At 41.1% G+C, this 21,335-nt stretch overlaps 1 protein-coding gene across 2 annotated transcripts; it reads right to left on the bottom strand.

Annotated features, from left to right (window-relative positions):
• Positions 1-1,501: 1,501 nt before the first annotated feature.
• Positions 1,502-21,101, bottom strand: LOC306884450 (DNA polymerase eta-like). 2 transcript variants are annotated; one of them, XM_079440313.1, is made up of 10 exons: positions 20,823-21,101; positions 20,409-20,543; positions 18,873-19,099; positions 17,260-17,432; positions 15,890-15,993; positions 15,667-15,786; positions 15,405-15,528; positions 13,742-13,807; positions 12,412-12,575; positions 1,502-3,690 (listed from the first exon to the last, which is right to left on the bottom strand). In XM_079440313.1, exons 1-10 carry the CDS (start codon positions 20,957-20,959, stop codon positions 3,066-3,068), a joined length of 1,875 nt encoding a protein of 624 aa, XP_079296439.1. In that variant the 5' UTR covers positions 20,960-21,101; the 3' UTR covers positions 1,502-3,065. The 2 variants fall into 2 exon arrangements, with proteins under 2 accessions (XP_079296439.1, XP_079296440.1); XM_079440314.1 differs by having other exon boundaries at positions 2,305-3,654.
• Positions 21,102-21,335: the final 234 nt, after the last annotated feature.

The following is a 21,335-nucleotide window of genomic DNA, read 5'->3' as shown; positions in this document are numbered from 1 at the left end:
AAGCCTCATATCTTGCTATCTTTCTTGTGCTACTTTACTTATAAGTGGTCATTGATTGCTTTAAGTATAGTAATAATAGTATTTTTCCCCCAAACAGTCATAACATCAGATATCAGATCAGATGAATGTGTAATATGACACATTTGCTTTGCACTATTTAATTAGATTATTTTGATGGTACCCTTTAGACAGCTGTTGATAAGTAGCTCTGCAACTACATGTCATCTAGCAGTCATTAGTAGCATGTCTGCTAAATACACTTTATTTTGATGGTTCCCCAACAGACAAACTGACTATAAGTAACTTTGCAAGAACATCAACATTCTACCAACCCTAACCTAACCTTAACCTAAGCCTACAATACTCTGATGAGAGTTAGCTGACATGTAGTTGCAAAGTTGCTTAGTCAATAGACTAAGAGACCATCAAAATAAAATGTAAACTAAACATTGCTTTTTTTTTTTGTTGTTGAAATTAAGTAGCTCACATCTAAATGAATATTAGCCTCACAGGGAACGCTCAAATATCACTCCACACACAACCACTCACAGGATACTGTAGGAAGATACTGTGCAGATCTTAAATAAGCAATGCCAAGATATATAGTCCATTATAAATGTAAAAGTAGATTTAATATGGTGTTCTTTGTGTTATAAATAATCATAATCTTGAACGTTATAACCACAAGTGCGTAAGCATTATAGGCCCGGTTTCACAGACAGGGAATAAATTGTAATAAATTGTTGCTAATAAATCTGCCAGAAAACTAAAAAGTGTGCAAAAGTTTGACTTTTAAGGGTACAACAGCCCTTCACAAACTCAACAGTTTCTACAGTAATAACACAAGTGTTTCCCTGCAGGAAAATACACCAAACAGCAGCTTCATCAGCACATGATGTTTGCTCAAACTCCAGCATATTCTGCTGTCAGAAACTAAAACACTGCTGGATCTTTAATCTTCCTATTTTTCTGCTGGAGGTCCTGGTCGTCAGATAGATGGCGTGATCCGTCGTGATCCAAAACAAACTAAATCAATCATCCCAAAAATGTGTCCCTGAGAGCAAAACCAAGCTTCTGCCACGGCCGTCCTCATTCCCTGAACCCTGTAGAAGATGAACTGAAGAGAAGCACCAACACAGAGCAGAGGACCTGAAGGAATGGTGTCTGATCTCCTTCTCTAACCTCATCAGGCATTATAAGAGAGACTTTAGAGCTGTTATCATGACTAAATGAGGTTGCAAAAAGCACGCCAATGATTTTGGGCTATGTGTATTTGATAAAAACATTTATTTTATAGATTTTTCTCACCCATTTTCAATTGTTTTACTTGAAATATTAGATTTCTGTGATTTTTTTAATAAAGATACAAATGAAAAACAATGCAGAACTATATATATATATATTTGTTTGCTCACATTTACCAAGGGGGCCAATACTTCTGAGCTCACCAGTCCATCTGTCACTGTATGTAATACTGCTGAGAAAACAGCACAGCCTTCTAGAAATACAGACAGCATGCAGCTTCTTTATTCTGTACAGCATTAATCAAAATACACATTCCATATGAAAATCATATCTTTAATACATCCATTTCCCATTGGCAAATATTATCAAAGTGACTGGAAAATAGATGAAGATCTTTAATTTGATCTGTAGTTCAACATGACAAAAGAATTAAATAAAAGATGTCATGATATCCCAGCTTCACGCTGGAAAGTTTGCAGTGTTTCCGTCATGATTTGCTGCCCTCTAGTGATGTGAAGTAAATAATGACAAAACTAACCAGGATGTTGCAAGTGCCTTGAATAGGTACAGTTAACCTCCAAATTAACAACATTTGCTGAACGTGTCCTCACACTTACACCAAGAGGATGCAGATGAGTTTGTTTCTTCATCAGGTTTGTAGAAATCTCTCTGCATCAGTGTCTCAGCAATGGATGCTCTGCTGTGAATGGGTGCCGTCAGAATGAGAGTCCAAACACTGATAAAAACATCACAATAATCCACACCACTCCAGTCCATCAGTTAACATCTGGAGAAGACAGACGCTGTGTTCATAAAAAATCAAGACTAAATTTTTACTTTAAACCATTGCTTTTGGCCAAAATACGAGTCTATAATCTGTAATAACGCTTCTTCCAAAAAGTCCATCTTCGTATCTTAAAACCTTTTTATCAGTTGTTTGGACTCATGACGGCACCCATTCACTGCAAGCCATAACTAGAAGAGCCTCTAGAGAGTCAGAAGCCAAGATACCATTCAAAACACCTTAGAAACTGCATTTAACAGCACATATTTCATCATATCACTGTATTTATTACATTAAAACATGGCACCAGAAGAATACTTCTCACGTGGGTCATGCTATGGCTTTTCAATTATTTCAAAATGTTGCGATTCAGTTCAAATGAAATGAAGGTTTCTACACAAAAACTTTTGTAAAACAGATTTTCCTCCCTGGTTCTAATCCTCTGCCAGCAAACAGCCAGAGTTATGACCGGTGTCCTGATATGTCATCATCACACCCCTCAGATTGTCCTGCCAGAGCTTACTGCGCATGCGCACCTCAATATTGCATCCTTTTTCTCATGCTGAACAACAATTACTGTAACGGTAGGTTTAGGGTAGGCATAGACGTTAATGAACCATAATTTGACAGGTAGCATTTTTTGTTGTCGAATTGTACTGTTTTAATGGGAGGTAGCAAAATATGACAGGACAGCACAAATCAACAGAACATCACGATTACAGGTGACGATGGAAATGATAAAGTACACACTGATATATTTGCAAATATCCACAATACCACAATGTGGAGTAGGCAGAGAATGACATTTTGGCAAAAAAAGATTGTTCATGTTATGACCGCTTTCATGAATGTTTATATGTGTAATCATGACTAGTCAATGTCTCCATGTTTAGTAGATCAAGCTCTCTATTTAAGAGAAGAAAATTGAACAATATTCCGTCGAACAAATTTATTATTGAAATAAAACAGTAAAATTTGAAAGGCACAAATATTTCTCATCAAACCTCGATCATATAAAAGCTGTCTGGGACTGCGGTCAAGTCTTTCTGAAGAAGGAGTCCAGCGTGCCGCTGTTTCCCAGCACTCGCGCTCTCTTGGCCTGCGGGCCCCTCTGAGTCTTCGCCTGGCTCTTCCCGCGGGACGACTGCACGGGCCCGGCGCTGGACGCCGAGGAGAATGACTTCTGCAAGTCCAGAGCGAAGTGATAGTCCATGTGCTCAGGCATTTCCCAGACCAGCACCTTCAGTCCACAGCGCTCACACGCGTGAAGATCCTCCCCGTCTGACGGAGCAACACCGCTGAGCGACTCCGATCCAGCCGCAGCGCTCCGGTCCTCAGGCAGAGCGGAGAGACAGTCTGCCAGCTGGAGCGTCTTCTCCAGACCCTTTCTTTGGAAGAAGGAGGAGATGCCAGGGGCATGTTCATCTTTATGAGCTTCCTCCTCTTGCTGTTTCTTCTTCTCAGCGGCCTTCTTAAACAGAGACTGGATGGCCCCCGGGCGCTTGGGGCTCGGCTGTGTTTTGGGGGTTTGTGGCGAGGCTAGACGTGATTGTGTTGAAGGTGCATCACTGGACAGGAAGCTTGCTATTCCTCCAGATGAGGATGAGGGAACATCGCTGAACTTACTGGCCGACAGATGTAGACAAGTCAAAGCAGGAGACCTAAGAGAAAAACATAAGCAAGCCTTAGAGAAATAACTCACTCAAACTAGGGCTGGGTGATAAAACGAGATCAAATTGAGTCGCCATAAAATGCATGTCAATAATAGACTAACTCTTGCATGTTCTGCATGCCTCTGTGAGAACGAATGGTGTGGTTTTTCTCAACATATGAGACATTAACATGAGAACTTCCTCTCTAGAGCTGCTTTGAGAGTCACTTCACATGCTTTACACCGTTTACTGTGAGAAAAAATAATATGGTCAAATACACACTCAAAGTAAAACTGAAAGAACTTCACGACAACCCGTCACAATAATGTTCAGTTTAACTTGAAGAAATTATGACAGACATATATGACTATTGTATTCTGAAATGTTATAATAATAATAATATTTTTGAGGAATATCAAACCAAGGTATTTCTTCATTAATTCATTATACAGTGCTGTTGTGTAGCATCTTGTTTGACAAAGATGCAATGTTTTGTTTAATTTGTTTTTTTCCCATTATATCTTAAATTAGCTTTATTAACTCACTTAACTAGACACCATTGTTGTGATAAATTTGTATTGAATCTTGAAACACAGAATCCAAAAAATGAAACAGAAAACAAAATTTAGGGGAAAATAGACCTGATTTTATCGGGCCCTAAATTAAAGGGTAGCTATATGGCGTTTAACTGCAAACAAACTAAGTATCCTCACATTCTGGGTGCTCAGTGGCTCAAGTCAGAAGAGCTCAACCTTCATGTCACGATCTGCTTGTCCAAGTCCAAGGGGGTTTCACCCATTTTATGATTAGAAGGAAAAATCTGTCTGCTTCCCTTACAACAGTACTTCCCAAACTAGGTCACCTTTATTTGAAATGGCTTTATACAACGCAGATTGTTTCAAAGCAGTTTCACAGTAATAAACTCTGTAAAGTTCATCAATTATGAAACGCGTTTAATTCAGCGATAAGCAGCTCTGTGGAGGACAATAGTAGAGATCGACCGATATATCGATTTGCCGATATTTTTCCCGATATTTAAGCATTTTTCCATAATCGTATATCGGTTTTGTAATATCGGATTCCCCGATAAACACCGCCATCTTGTGGACGTTTTGAGAATTGCGCGCAGGATCGCAATTGCAGCGCGTCTGAGGGGAGACGAGACAAAAACGGCGTGCAGGTACTTGATTTGCTGTAGTTAGTAAACTATTTAATATTACAGTCATTAATGCACAAATTAGATGTATTACATAAATGCCTGATATATAGTTTATGCAACTTGGCTCTAAGAAATATGATAAATAAGATACTCTGTCAAGCCCTGTCCCTATAAAGATATAACTTTGCCTGAAATAACACAGCCATGAATTAGAGCATGTTGGAAATAAAAGCGCTGAATTGAATTCTCTCTCTCTGTGGTCTATTAGTCTCGTGAAGTCGGAGTCACGTAGATAATCCGTCAAGTCCTCTCCCAATAAAGACGTAACTTTGCATGAATTAAATAATACAGCCATTAACGATTGCATGTTGGAAATAAAAGCATTGAATTTAATTCTCTCTCTGTTGTCTATATGCTCATCGTTATTCTCGTGAAGCCGCTTTCATATTGCAGTTCACTCAGCGGTTGATGCTCAAGAAATGCTCAGCACGGCCACTGCATGTAACTTTTAACAAGATTCACTTTTTTGAAGCACCCTAAATTGTATTAACACTTACTATATAACCATTATTTAGTTTATAAACATCTAAATTAATACAACTCTATGGGAATTCTCTGCAATCGATGGCAGTTTGAGTAGCCTATAGTTCTGTGTAAAGGCATAGATAAACCGCGCTGTCAGCAGCATAATTTAGAGCATGCCAGTTGAGAAATGCAATAAAATACAATGCTTGTTATATTCCAATATTCCAGAGAATATTATTCCGTGAATTAACATTATCCAGTGAATTATTCTTCACTCTTTAGCCTATTAAACAGCTTATAAACCTACTAAAACTGTAGTTAAAAATGAAGTTGATATGACTCCTGTTCTTTATTTATTTTCTCCATTTGAAAACATTAGCCATACTATGTTTATTTTGCTTACTGCTAATATTAGTGTTGCTGCTAAAGCTTTTTATTGTTGTAATACGAAGATTAAATTTAACATGACAGGGCTCTAGACTGCGACCAAAATGGTAATTTTTTGCGAGTTAAAATTTGACGTGGTCGCATTTGTTCGAGTGCCTGATCTGTGCTGCTCTTCATATAGCGCGCGCTGCCAGCCGCAGCACATTATAGCAGGAGTCAGATTACACTGATCACGTGAAGAGAGGTGCTTTCAGCGCAAGCGCTTAGTGGGTAGAGCCTGGTTTATACTCTGCGCGTCAGCACGAGCGCGAAGGTGCGCGTCGCGGACGGAGCTCAACGGAGGATTTTGTTTTCAAACTAAAGTAAAGGACCGCTGCTTAAACCAGAGAAGGTGAACATGCTGGTATTCTTGTAGAAAAAACATGCAAGTCCTGTCAGCCACAGCCAGTTTAGTTTGACTTTTCTTTTCGTTTTGAGAAGCTTGTTATCTTTGCTGTTTACCTCACGTTACGCTATGTAGGCTTTCCTTAATTAAAAAAAAATATTAATATTTATTTGCTTCCTCAGAGTTTGCTAAACATTCTGTAATATACTAGGTATATAGTACAGCATGTGGTGTGTCCTGTGCCATGCCTCGTCTTATTCGTTTTTGTTGATAAATGTTACGTAAGATAGTTTGTCATTGTCAACGTACTGTTTTATTGTTGTTGTGCTTTTTAATTAAGAATAACAATGAATCCATCTTTTGTTTTAGTCTTAAAAAGTGAAAGGTGTATAGATAAACAAAACACAATGATCTTTTCTTGTAAAATGTGACACCAAGCTCACAAATTTGAAAGTGAAAGCGCACGAAAAAAGGAATTCCTGTTCACAAAATTTAAATCACAAATAATAGTTGAATGTTGAACACTTTCGTTACCATATAACTATAAACTATGATAAAAGTTCATCAGCATACATTGATTAATCAAATGTGCAAAAATAAAAAACAAATTGCAAACAAATTATGTGCTCCTGAGACCAACTGAGAAAGTTAGTCGCAAAAGTGAGATCAGTGGGAAGAATGAGTCTAGAGCCCTGCATGAAAGACTGCTAATTCTCAAAACATTTTTTTGTTAAGATGACTGAAAGGAGGAAAAACCAAAGTGAAGTATGGACTTACTTCAGGCAGTCATTTATTTACTTTATAACAGTAAATAAATATCGGTTCTGCATATCGGTTATCGGGCACATAAGCATGCAAATAATTGGTATCTGTATCGGGTATAAAAAATCAATATCGGTCGATCACTAGACAATAGTGTAGTTATTCAGCTCGAGTCAGCTCAATGCTGATTCACTTCAGGTCTTAGGGTTTGTGAAGGAACTGCAAATTGATGAAAAGCTAATGATTAAACCATACTAATTAAAAATTTAAATATTTTAAAATAAAACAAATAAAAATGACTAAAACAAGATTTTATTTGTTTAGACATCAAACGACCACTGACCAACATCAGAGAACCATATACGAATGTGATTAAATATGAACTTCTCAGAGGGACTTTAAATAAATGTTTGGCTGACAAACAAGGCTTGGGAATCTCTCCTCAACAAGTATCTAAATATAAATAGGGATAGGGATCAGTGAATGAGTGAACAAGTGAGCGATTTTGGACACAGCTACTGTCTGTTTAGCCCCGCCCACCGATTCTACATCGCTGCCTGTTTAGCCCCGCCCACCGATTCTACATCGCTGCCTGTTTAGTCCCGCCCACCGATTCTACATCGTTGCCTGTTTAGCTCCGCCCAACGATGCCACACCAATGCCTGTTTAGCCCCGCCCACCGATTCTACATCGCTGCCTGTTTAGCTCCGCCCAACGATGCCACACCAATGCCTGTTTAGCCCCGCCCACCGATTCTACATCGCTGCCTGTTTAGCTCCGCCCACCGATGCCACACCAATGCCTGTTTAGCCCCGCCCACCGATGCTACATCAATGCCTGTTTAGCCCCGCCCACTGATTTTAAATCGCTGCCTGTTTAGCCCCGCCCACCGAATGTAGTGTTTATGAGACAGGCGAATGCAAGTCTACACAGAAACCAAACGATAACGATGCTCCGACAACAAGACGCTGTTCAGTGCCAAACTGTAAAAACAGTCGTTGCATTGCCTTCCTTCTGATCTCAACATTAAGAAAGAGTGTATGAAGTTTATTTTTAATGAAGATCCAGACCGCGTCAGTAAGAACTTGGTCCTTTGTTCACTTCATTCACTTCACTTCATTCACTTCACTTCATTCACTTCACTTCAAGGAAGATGGCGGCGCGATCGATCGCTGCGGCTGCTCCGGGTCCCAAAGACGGTGCTTTTATGTCGTTTAATGTCGTCTGTTCGTCTCCAAATAGTGTCAGTTTACCGCTAACTCTTAAGGAAATCACCCCAGAATTCATCTATGATCGCCAAAGTCTTTTGGATATCAGCAACGCTTACGTACACCAACTCTCGCCGGCGGCTACTGAGAAGCTACGAGGCCTTTGTTTACTGCTGGAGCCGGACCACGAGACCGCGGCCTCGCCTACTGACGCTACCCGCACAAGGCAGCGTCGCAAGCGGTGTGAGAGAGGACGGAAGCGCGGCAAGCGCGGAGGTATACGAGCTAGGCTAAGAGCTAACCCCTCAAGACCGGCTCTTCCAACACTCATGCTCTCAAACGTCCGCTCTCTGGAAAACAAACTGGACTTAATTCAACTCGGTCGATCTACACAGCATGAGGCAAGGGACTGTTGCGTGTTTGTTTTCACCGAAACATGGCTAAACGACAACATCCCGGACTCCGCCATTCAACTGCACGGGCTATCCCACTTCCGAGCGGACAGAGATTCATCACTGTCTGGTAAGACACGCGGAGGTGGCTTGTGTGTTTATATCAACAAAGACTGGTGTAACAATGCTGCGGTATTATCAAAACTGTTCATCGCTGGTGGAGTTTATGGTTGTGAAGTGTCGACCGTTCTATCTGCCGCGGGAGTTCACGGCCATTGTTATCGTTGCGGTTTACATCCCCCCGTGTGCAAACGCTAAGGACGCGCTTCGTGAACTGTATAGCGCCATCAGTGAACAACAAACAAAAAACCCCGACGCCTTTTTCATCATAGCCGGTGACTTCAACCACGCAAACTTAAAGACAGTTTTGCCAAAGTTCTACCAACATGTGAACTTTGCAACAAGGGGAAACAACACACTGGACTTTGTTTACACAACAGTTAAGAACGCTTACAAGGCTGAACCCCGCCCCCACCTCGGGTACTCTGACCACATCACTGTTATGCTAATCCCAGTTTATAGACCACTTCTCAAACTCACCAAACTGGTTGAAAAGCAGATCACAGTATGGCCAGACAATGCCACCTCAGCACTGCAGGACTGCTTCCAGGACACAGACTGGAATATGTTTAAAGAGGCAGCCACCTACAACAACCACACAGACCTGAATGAGTACACTGAAACTGTGACTGCTTACATCAAAAAGTGCACTGATGATGTGACAGTCACCAAGACCATCACCACACGTGCAAACCAGAAGCCATGGATGACAGCAGAGGTTCGTGGGCTGCTAAAGACCAGAGATGAAGCATTCAGATCAGAAGATAAAGCAGCCCTCAAAACAGCAAGAGCCAATCTGTCCTGTGGCATCAAAAAAGCAAAACGGTCATATGCCCAAAAAATCAACAACCGCTTCACAGACAGCAGAGACACACGGAGCCTGTGGCAAGCCATTCAGACCATCACAGACTACAAGCCCCCGCCACAGGCCTGTGATGAGGACACATCCCTCCCCGATGCACTCAACCACTTTTATTCACGGTTTGAAATGCAGAATGACACACCTGCACAAAAACTGCCCACACCTCCCAACGACCGGGCGCTCTGTCTGTCTCCAGCCGACGTAAGGAAGACCCTATCTAGGATTAACCCACGCAAGGCTGCGGGTCCTGACAACATACCTGGCCGTGTTCTGAGGAACTGTGCTGCACAGCTGACAGATGTCCTAACAGATATCTTCAACACCTCGCTGAGTCAGGCAGTCGTCCCCACGTGTTTCAAATCCACAACAATCATACCGGTACCAAAGAAATCACCTGTGTCCTGTCTCAATGACTACCGTCCCATAGCACTGACTCCAATCATGATGAAGTGCTTTGAGAGGCTAGTCATGCATAACATCAAAACCAGCCTCCCCAACACACTCGACCCGCTCCAGTTTGCATACCGTCCAAACCGCTCTACGGACGATGCAATTTCCTCCACCCTCCACCTGGCTCTTACCCACCTAGAAAATAAAGACTCCTATGTTAGAATGCTGTTCATTGACTTCAGCTCGGCATTCAACACAATAATCCCACAACAGCTCATAAATAAACTAAACCTGCTGGGCCTTAACAATTCCCTCTGTAACTGGATCCTGGACTTTCTAACTGGAAGACCTCAGTCAGTCCGTGTCGGCAACAACACCTCGAGCACTACAACACTGAGCACAGTTGCCCCACAAGGCTGTGTGTTTAGCCCGCTGCTCTTCACACTGCTGACCCACGACTGCACTGCCAAGTTCAGCTCCAACCACATCATCAAGTTTGCTGATGACACAACAGTGGTAGGTCTCATCAGCAACAATGATGAAACGCACTACAGAGAGGAAGTGGCACAGCTGGCGGAATGGTGTGGCACAAACAATCTGTCCCTCAATGTGGAGAAGACAAAGGAGGTTGTGATGGACTTCAGGAGAAACTCCGTTGACCACCCCCCACTGACCATCGACAGCTCGACTGTGGAGAGAGTCAGCAGCACTAAATTCCTGGGGGTGCACATCACAGAGGATCTCACCTGGACCACCAACACCATGTCACTCTCCAAAAAGGCACAACAGCGCCTACACTTTCTCCGCCGGCTGAAAAGAGCAAGTCTCCCTCCACCCATCCTCACCACATTCTACAGAGGCACCATTGAGAGTGTGCTGACCAGCTGCATCACTGTCTGGTACGGGAACTGCAGTGCTGCTGACCGCAAGACCCTCCAGCGGACAGTGAACACAGCTGCAAATATCATCGGTGCCCCTCTCCCCTCCATCCTGGACATTTTCCTGACACGATGCTCCAGCAAAACCAACAGCATCGTGAAGGACTCCACCCATCCCTCCCACAGTCTCTTCCAGCTCCTACCATCAGGAAGACGGTACCGGAGCATCAGAGCCCGCTCCGCCAGACTGCTCAACAGCTTTTTCCCCCAGGCTGTCAGAGCCCTGAACTCAAACCACCCCGCCCCCCTCTGAAACCCCATGCAAACCCCTACCTCCTGAACATGGACCACCCCCCACCCCAAACCTTACCACACCAAAGAAAAACTGTATGGAACTTTAATTATTTTTTTAAATTTATTTTATTCTTATTTTTCTTTACACTATGGACACTCTCCACTATGGACACTTTACACTATGGACACTCACACTCTACACTATGTGCACTATGGACACTTACACTTTACACTATGTGCACTATGGACACTTACACTTTACACTATGTGCACTATGGACACTCACACTCTACACTATGTGCACTATGGACACTTACACTTTACACTATGTGCACTATGGACACTTACACACACTGCTGCGTGTGCACAATCTCACAAAAAACTCAGCAATATATGTATGTTTACATGCTCATGCACTACAAATCATCCTGCACTGTTCCCCAACCAGCTGCTGACTCAAATGTCTCTCTTTGCACATGTACAGTATTTGTGAAGCATTCGTATAGTTTGTATTTTTTATCTTCTATTTTTTAGTTTGTATAGGGTAATATTTATGTGAAGCATTCGTATAGTTGTATTTTTTATCCTTTTAGTTTGTATAGGGTAAATACTTATATATATATATATAGTATACTTATAGTTAAATCTGTCAGTAGGTTAGTAGTGTATAGGTTTATAGTGTTTTTTTTTACTTCATTGTTGTAATGTCTGTATTTATGTAGCACCGTGGTCCTGCGAGACACGACATTTCGTTCCACTGCATGTCCCCACATGTAGCGGAATGACAATAAAGCTCAACTTGAACTTGGACTTGAACTTCATTTTAACGCGGATTCGTTTACAAACAAGGCACAATTCGAAAGATTTAAGGTAAAAGACAATGCCATGCGACTATATTGGATCCAACAGTAAAGTCACAACAGACTATAGTGAGTAACTGTTTTTATAACGTGATGACCATTGCTTTGCCTGTTAAACAGATTGCTTGATATTTACTGAGTACTTATGTGTATTTGACCTAAATCACAGCACTGTTTATTTATGAGGAAAGTACTCATATAATATACACAACTGTTAGCAGTGGGTGTTTACTTCCGAGTCTACAATCCTCCATGCCTATTCAAACTGATCATTCTGTTGAGGAGGTTAAAAACAGGACAGAAAATAGCCTATTACTTCTAAATTATGTTTTTATGTACAAATCTTGATAACATTATGAGTGGACCTCAGAGAACAGTACAAAATAAAAAAAGAGGCAGTTCATGACCCCTTTAAATAAAAAAAATTAAAAAGAGTAAATGGCAAAATAAAGACTTTAATATTTGGATCTAGATCAGACTTTGGCTACAGTTGGTCATTGTCACTCACCACGCCTCCTGGTGGCTTCCTGCGGTGTTAAAGCTCTTGATGATGGCCAGGCTGTCGGAGGTCATCTTCACAGCATCATAGCAAACAAGAGCACAGCAGCGAGAAAAACTCTGACCTCCAGCCTGCCGGACACCCACCGTCAGCTGTTTGGCCACCCGCCCGTTCTGCAGACAAATCAACACAAATGAAGAGAGGAAACACATTAGTGATGTCCAGTTCAGCGAACCGGAGTGAATCGTCTGAAACAGCTCGGGCTCCAGCAGCACAGATCTCCAGGTTACTCGATCTGATCTCACTTCCAGACGCCTGACAGTCACTGCGACTCGAAATAAGTCAATAATAATGTTCATTCAGCGCTCCAGTTCCTCCGACAGTCACTGAACTGAGGTCAACTCGGACCGATGGGCCGCTGATATGCGAAACGAACACAAATGAACGAGTTTATGGTTTCTTGTTGATATTGTACAAAGGTAAGCTGGTGAAGACTAGTTTATTCACTTTAGACAAGGAAAACATCCACGTTTCACATCATTATTGCTGTGATACTTACACAATGACGTAATGTATACGCAATTATATTATGTAAAGAAACAGGTGAATCTGTCATTTGAACCAGTTCATGAAACAAACTGTCTGAAAGAACCAATTAACACAGAAAAGAATCAGACTTCCCATCATTATGCGATATCATATCACAGGCTGTAATATCAGTATTTTAATCTAGAATTGCACTCTCTGCCATAAACATCTTGAAACTGCAAAGCAAAATGGATGTTTGGTGTGAATGATGGTTCCTGTAAAAATCTGAATAAGCAAATCTTCCAGCTGTTTGGTGCTGTCAAGCAACATAGAAATGTGTTGTGTTAATAAACAATAATCTCCTGTCCAGAGGAGAACTGGCCCCCGACTGAGTCTGGTTTCTCCCAAGGTTTTTCTCCATTCTGTCTCAGAGGGAGTTCTGGTTGCTTGCCGCTGTTGCCTCTGGCTTGCTCAGATGGAGACACTTCATTTCTAGCGATTATCGTTGATTTGATTTCACAGATACTATTTAAACTAAACTGATCTAGACAATGACATCACTGAATTAAATAATGAAATGCCTTTAACTGAAAATTGAGTGTTTAATCTTATTATTATACATTACTGACACTCTATCCTCCAATCTGATACTGTTAAGTGCTTTGACTCAATCTGTATTGTTAAAATAACTATATGTATTTATCAGCATTTCACTTCATTTTAAATCTCAGTCCATCAGAATTCACTATAACACTATATATATATATATATTCACTATAAACCAGCACTACTTCACTGATAACGGACTCACCATATCTCTGTCTTTGTTCAGTCGTTCCTGTAACTCGAGGGCCAGCTGATGAAGCCAGTGCTGCACCTGCACAAGAGAGCGGGTTACATCAAGAGTCCACACCAGTCTCAAATCTGCCATGTACTAGGGCTGTCAAAATGGCTGAAAAACTACATTCAAATTTTGTACTTAAATGTGATCAATATTCAAATTATATTTGAATTTAAACGGGTCATATGATGCGGTTTCAAGTTTTCCTTTCTCTTTGGAGTGTTACAAGCTGTTTGTGCTTTGCCCTGAAGCTGCTAAGACTAAAGTCTCAAACCCAAAGAGATATTCTTTATAAAGTTAAGACTCGTCCACGCCCCTAAAACGCCTCATTCAAACACACCCCCACGTCTACATCACGGTGTGGGGAGATTTTCATAACACCGCCCAAATGTTCACGCAAAGAAAGAGGGTGTGATTTTTATTCTGGCTGTAGTGTTGTTGCTGCCGCCGGCACCATGTCCTGGAGACGCTGTGTTTCGCTGTGAAAGCTAAAGTACTTTGTTTGGACTTCCAAAAGAGGACACAACTAGAAATCAGTGGTGAAGTTATAACACTGTTCCAGAACAGTTCAACCCAAATATTAGAGTGTGTGCAGCGCATTTTACGGAGCACTATTTCCTGAACCTGGGAGAGTATCCTTGCTTGCAGGCTTGCACAAAAGCGGTTTCTATAAAGTGGAGCAATTCCAAGTTAGCAATGATAGTCTGGCACTTCTGACTCGCAGCCTGTAAGTATGTTTTCTTATTTAAAGAATTTGCCACTGACGATTCATACGCGAATTTTGAGTAATGTAGAGTAGTGCTTGCTGTTTGTTGTGGCTCTGGTCACAAAGGCAGACATGCGTAATGTTTATGAGGCGCGATGCAAAGCAACGTGTAAAAAGACAGTATAAGTCATTATAATCAATAATTATGACCCCATGGATGCAACAAATGCCTCGTTTATTATGGGTAATATTGTTTTAGTCTCGTCGCACCAGGACACGCCATCACAATAAGGTGAGGGGCGTAACATTTCTGTCACACGCTTGAGGTATTCGGCCAATCACAATGCACTGGATAGCTGGCCAATCAGAGCACGCCTCGCTTCTCAGAACGATGAGCTTTGTAAAAATTGGCACGTTTCAGAAAGAAGGAGCAACCATAATATACAGTATGTGGAAAATAATGTGTTTTTGAACCACAAACCACGTAAACATTGCATTACACCAAATACACAAAATAATGTTCTTTTTAGCAACGTCATATGAACCTTTTAAAAGGCATAATTTCAGTTGGGGGGGGGGGGCTTTTGGCTTCACTCCTGAGGCCACAAGAGGGTGCATCGAGCAAAATATTACTATGAGACACGTTTCTTCAAAGAAATAAAAAAAACACTATCTTTGAAAAAGGTGCATACTGTTTAAAAAAACAATTAATTTGCTTAATCAGAAACAAGCCAGCATCATGTATGTGTGTATAGTTTAATACAAAGGATAAAAGAAGGGTAAAAAAAGCAATAACACCTGCATCGTCATCGCATCTTGTGCGCCACTGATAAAGCTGCCCGTTTTTGCATTCAAATGTGGATTTGTTATTTTAAATTCAATGAATATTTGAAATTAATTTTTTTTTTTGACGGCCCTACCATGTACCTGCTGTTTTGTAGCCAGACAGGTTTTTCCTGGGAAGTTCTTGCTGCAGCCGATGGATTTGGGGAGCTGTCGAGGCTTCACAGGCTCAAACTCGATCCCTCGGCACAAGTCATACAGCCACGACCTGAGGAACAGAGATGAAATGAGCAACTCTACCTGAGATACATTTACAACAGAACTTTCTTGACGTTTTAGGATTGTATTGGTTTTGATGAATCTTTCTCAGGCACATCTTCCACTGGCAGCTTTTTCTGGTTCTTACCCGGTCTTCTCTCCGAAGTGCTGCTCCAGCTGGATTTTGCTGAACTGAGTGAGATCTCCCATGTTTTCCACTCGCAGAGTCTCGATGATGGACTTCCCCAGCTTCCCACCCAGATTACGACTGAAGAGCAAACACACATGCATTTACAGCCCATTTTCACTGTTATGGGACACTATGAGAATCAAGTGTAATATCGTAGTCATAGTACACGTGATCTACTTACATTTTCCTGATGGAAAGAGTGCTGAAGAGTTCTGGAACGGACCCCAGTGGCAAAACTGTTTGGCGATTAGGCTTGTTTAAGCCACATGCTAGTTTGGCTAACACCTATGGCAAAACAATACAATTCTGATCGACCCTACTAGTGTTGAAGATGCCATGCTCGGATTCATGTGAAGATTTTATTCATGTAAACGATTGTTCACTAAGCAAGAACGCAGACCATGTTTTGGAGAAATTATTCACTAATGCATTCTGGGACACACTAGCGTTTAATTTCATATAAGAACTACCTTATGTACAATTTAAATCTTTGTTATACAACTGTTTTTGAGTGTTGATTATTATATCTAATAGCAATTGGATTTAAACATTTGGTTGCACTTTATTTTAAGGCATTCTTGTTAAAGGGCTAGTTCACCCAAAAATGAAAACTCTGTCATTAATTACTCACCCTGATGTCATTCCTAACCCATAAGACCTCCGTTCATCTTCGGAAATCAAAAATCAGTGTATGTACAACGTAGAAAATGTATCCGTGTGGCGCAGCTGACACAGAAGAGCTTACACTGTTTGGGTTCGGTGGGTATTCTCAAAAATGGGGCTAGGGTGACACGAGGAGATGAATTTGAATAAATTAATTTTTTTGTTTCTGTTGCGCACAAAAAGTATTCTCGTAGCTTCGTAAAATTACAGTTGAACCACTGATGTCACATGGATTATTTTACCGGTCTCCTTGCCATGTTTCTGAATGTTTATCGTGTAAGGACACTTGCTGTCTATGAGAGTCAGAGAGCTCTTGGATTTCATCAAAAATATCTTAATTTGTGTTCAGAAGATGAACGAAGGTCTTACGGGTTTGGAACGACATGAGGGTGAGTAATTAATGACAGAATTTGCATTTTTGGGTGAACTAACCCTTTAAAGTTTAGTTATACATTTAAGTACTGAATAATACTAATTAACTACATGCACTTACTATATGGTTAGGGTCAGGATTAGGGTTACTTGCATGTAATTAAGCATAATTAATCGTGTAACAAGGACACCTTAAAATAAAGTGTTACCGAACATTTGCCTGAGTTGTTCATTTTAACCATTAATATAATATTAATGTAACAAAGGACAGAGATCCCAGTGTAGTTTATAACTTTAGACAAGATATTTTTTCTGAAAATAAAAATTGACATTTTGTACCAGACATATATCCACGAACCGATATAGGATCTGAGATCTGAATCAAATCAAAGGTTCGTGAATCAGAACTGAATAGTGACGTCTGTGTCCTAGTTACTGCTGTTTAGCACTGACCAGATCATCTGAATGAAGCGTGAGCACCAGGAGTAAACAGTGTAAATGTAAAATGCAGCAGACCTTGTTGTGCGAGACGCCGGCGGAGCATCTGAATCCGGTGTGTTCCTCCACGGCGGCCCTCATCTCCTCCACTATCAGAGCGCCGACGGTCAGATGCAGCTCCGCACTCGAGGACAGATCGCTGGAGGACAGATGCTCCAGCCACTGCTGCAGGCCTCGGAGCCGCTGCTCCTCTGCAGACACCAACACACCGCTCTAGTGGCCACCGATACTGGTTTTTAACAGCCGATATATTCTTAGAGAGCAGGGTGGCCGATATACATCATTTTTATTTATTCCAATTAATATTTAAGAAATATGAAATAATTTGATTTAGAAAAATGTGTAAAATAAACACACTTATACTTTGGATGACAACTACTTGATTCTGTAATCCTATTACAGTATTTTTCACAAATAAAGAAATATTTAAAATTAAAGCTGAAAGCAGCGTTGAAAGGACCCTGGGACTCACCGCCACCCGGTAGCTTTAGGAAAACAGCGAACGGTCAGCAATATGCATTTAAAGTGGTAAATATAGAAGGAATATTATATGTGCCAAACTTCCTGCTGCCAGCTGGTGGCGCTATGGTGACGCTTATGAAGTTTGGAGCAGATTGAACATGTATGTTTGAGTAAAGCATGGCATATCCTGTTGTCAACAGGTGGCGCTATGATTATAATGGAATATTGGCCTGTAGATGTCTTCAGGTCAGGAGTCTTATCGAACAGGTGAAGATCAGACATTGTATGTCTGAGTTATAACTACTTCCTGTTTCATGGCGAACAAAACACATCTAAAATGAAAGAGAGCTTTTGCAATTGACTACAAATAGGCATATTTTTACAGACTGCCGAAAGCTACAGAAGAGATGGATCACTGCAGTTCACAGAAACAAATGGACTCCAGGCAGCGAAAGACAGATCTGCAGTTATCATTTCATGTTATTATGTTGAATTCTGCGGTTCTGCATAACTGGATGTTTTTAAATAAACAAGGACAAAAACTAAGTTTTTGGTCTGGACGATTTGAAGATATATATATATAGCATTGATAAGTGATCACCCGGCTTTAGACTAAACCTATTTTGTATTTACCAAACACGTTCACAGGCAAATGTATGCATTTCCTCGACATCAAAATCAGGCACACATAAATGTCAGGAAACACGATTCCTGAGTGCATATCAATATTCATGGACCACTGGATCTTTGGTAAGTTGTAAGGAACATTATATCAATTCCAGCAACCTTTAGTTTAAACTGATTATCGCTTGTTTTACTCGCGTTTTCGCACCTTCTCTATTAAATCCAGTCATACAGAAGCTCTTTTGCCATTCAGTCCAGCTGAGGGGCCATGGTCCGGCGGGAAAGTGACATCAACACATTCACTCTATTAGACAGAACTGCTCAACTGTGACAGCAAACACTGAAGAGAGAATGTGAGCGCTGTGCTCAGGTGCTGCTGTTCTCAGCGCTGTCAAAATAAAAGTCAAACACATCCGCCAAACAGAAAAACCTATCGGCCGATGCAGATACTTGAAAAATGTGGCAATTTATCAGTCGACCACTACACCGCTCGCTTCCTTTTTCAATGAAAATAACACGTGACCTTCTGTCAGTTTCAAACACACCTTTATCTGTCGCTGCATCCTCACTCGATCCGCTGCTGCTGGTTTGTGGAAAGCCCTGAACGTAGGTGCTCCTCAGCTGCTGCGGCGTGATGTCCTGGACGCTCATGTGCTTCAGTCTGTCCTGCACGCTGGCCGTGAGGTCCATGTATGCCTCATCGATGCTGGCCCTCTCTATGACCGCGAAGCGCGACATCACCTCGATCACCTCCACACTGGCCTCCCTGTAACTGATGCACAGCGGAACACACTCAACCAAAAACACATGCAATTAATAGCTGCTGAAAATCCCCCCTCAGACCACCCAAGATGAGTTTGTTTCTTCGTCAGGTTTGTAGAAATGTGTCTCTGCATCAGTGTCTCAGCAGTGGATGCTCTGCAGTGAATGGGTGCCGTCAGAACGAGATGAAACATCACAATAATCCACAAGTAATCCAAGTCCATCAGTTAACATCTGGAGAAGACAGACGCTGAAACAAATCCAAAGTTTTGGACTGTTTTTTTTACTTTGTATGCAGATTTCTTTCCTGATTCAGACCAGACAATTACTTCACTGAAGAAAGCATTATTATGGATTATGAACTCATATTTTAGTCGGAAGCAATAGTTTGAAGTTAAAAACATCTTGATTAGTTTCAGCTTTTGTCTTCTCCAGATGTTAACTGATGGACTGGAGTGGTGTGGATTATTGTGATGTTGTTATCAGCTGTTTGGACTCTCATTCTGACGGCACCCATTCACTGCAGAGCATCCATTGCTGAGACACTGATGCAGAGACACATTTATACAAACCTGATGAAGAAACACACTCATCCTGATCTCAGATGGCCTGAGGGTGAACCCTTTTTCATCATATGTGTCCCTGGAGCACAAAAGCAGTCATCAGTAGCACAGGTATATTTGTAGCAATAGCCAACAATACATTGTATGGATCAAAATTATAATTTATCTTTTATGACAAAAATCATTAGGATATTAAGTAAAGATCATGTTCCATGAAGATATTTTGTAAATGTCCTACCGTAAATATATCAAAACTTCATTTTTGATTAGTAATATGCATTGCTAAGAACTTCATTTGAACAACTTTAAAGGAGATTTTCTCAATATTTTGATTTTTTTGCTCCCTCAGATTCCAGATTTTCAAATAGTTGCATCTCAGACAAATATTGTCCGATCATAACAAACCATACATCAATGGAAAGATTATTTATTCAGCTTTCATATGATGTATAAATCTCAATTTCGAAAAATTGACCCTTATGACTGGTTTTGTGGACCAGGGTCACAAATATTTATTTTTGGGTGAACCTTTCCATTAATGAACGACAGTGATCTGAATACACCTTGTCTATGAACAACAAAAATGTCTGTTTTAAGTGATAACAGGGTTTTTCAAAAATGTGTGAAACCAACATGAATTGGTTAGGAAGATTACATTCCTAACTTGTCACATGCATCTTAAAAACGTCCCTTTTCCTCATTTTGGATGCCCTACATTGGGACTGAACAGCATCACAAGAAGAAACGTGCACTTACAAGGTGAGATCAGCCTTCCCATGAGCCTCTCTGACTCGGGCCACCTGTAGATCAGGACAGAGCTTCCTGGCATCATCTGCCCACATGTTCCTGCTGACCCCATGAGCTCTGGCCTCATAACTCACTGCTATGATGCTGACAACACAACACACCTCTGCGCTTTAACAGGGGACTTCAGGAGACACGTCCAGCTCATTTTTAATAAAGGAACCCAGCTATTTTCTTGACATTTAAGCACACCACGAGAGTTCTAGCAATCAAACATGAAAAAGTCACAATAACAAATGGGCTATGAATAGCTGCAATCAAATTTCACCTTCAAGTTGTTTACTGTAATTAGTTTTGTGGCATTTTCGTAGTAAATTATTCTACATGGACGTACAGTGAAGATCTAACGTTACAGTGCTGTCTCACCCTCCGCCTTTCCATGTCTTGTACTGCGCCACCACGCAGGGTTTGTTTCTGAGCTCGGGGTTGATCCTCTGCTCCACTTGCACATAGAAGCAATCCATGTCCACCAGCGCCACCACTCTCTCCTTCCCAGAGTCCATCGACACAAACACTTCAATAACTCAGGAAAGACACAAACACTTCAATAACTCAGGAAAGACCCGAAACAACCGCGCGCACTTCTTCTGTTCTTTGAGGATCGCGCGCTGAGTCTGTTCACTGCTCTCTAGTGGACTTCAGCTCAATAACCAAGACTTTGGCTCCTATTTGATATACATTGTTTTTGTTTAATTTTTATTTTGTTTTAATGTGCATATATATAATATTTAGAACTTGTACAGGATAAAATAAAAAAAACACTAAAAAAGAAATACAAAATTCATGTTTATCACTGCATTTCTTTATTATTATTAAGCATGCATGGCTGGATAGCCAGATCAACATAAAATTATTTTTGAGTATAATGTAACTTAGGAA

The sequence above is a fragment of the Barbus barbus genome (genome assembly GCF_936440315.1).
Source record: "Barbus barbus genome assembly, chromosome: 18".
Taxonomy (NCBI): Eukaryota; Metazoa; Chordata; class Actinopteri; order Cypriniformes; family Cyprinidae; genus Barbus; species Barbus barbus.
The sequence above is the reverse complement of the archived record's forward strand: the minus strand, read 5'-3'. Positions and strand labels throughout refer to the sequence as shown.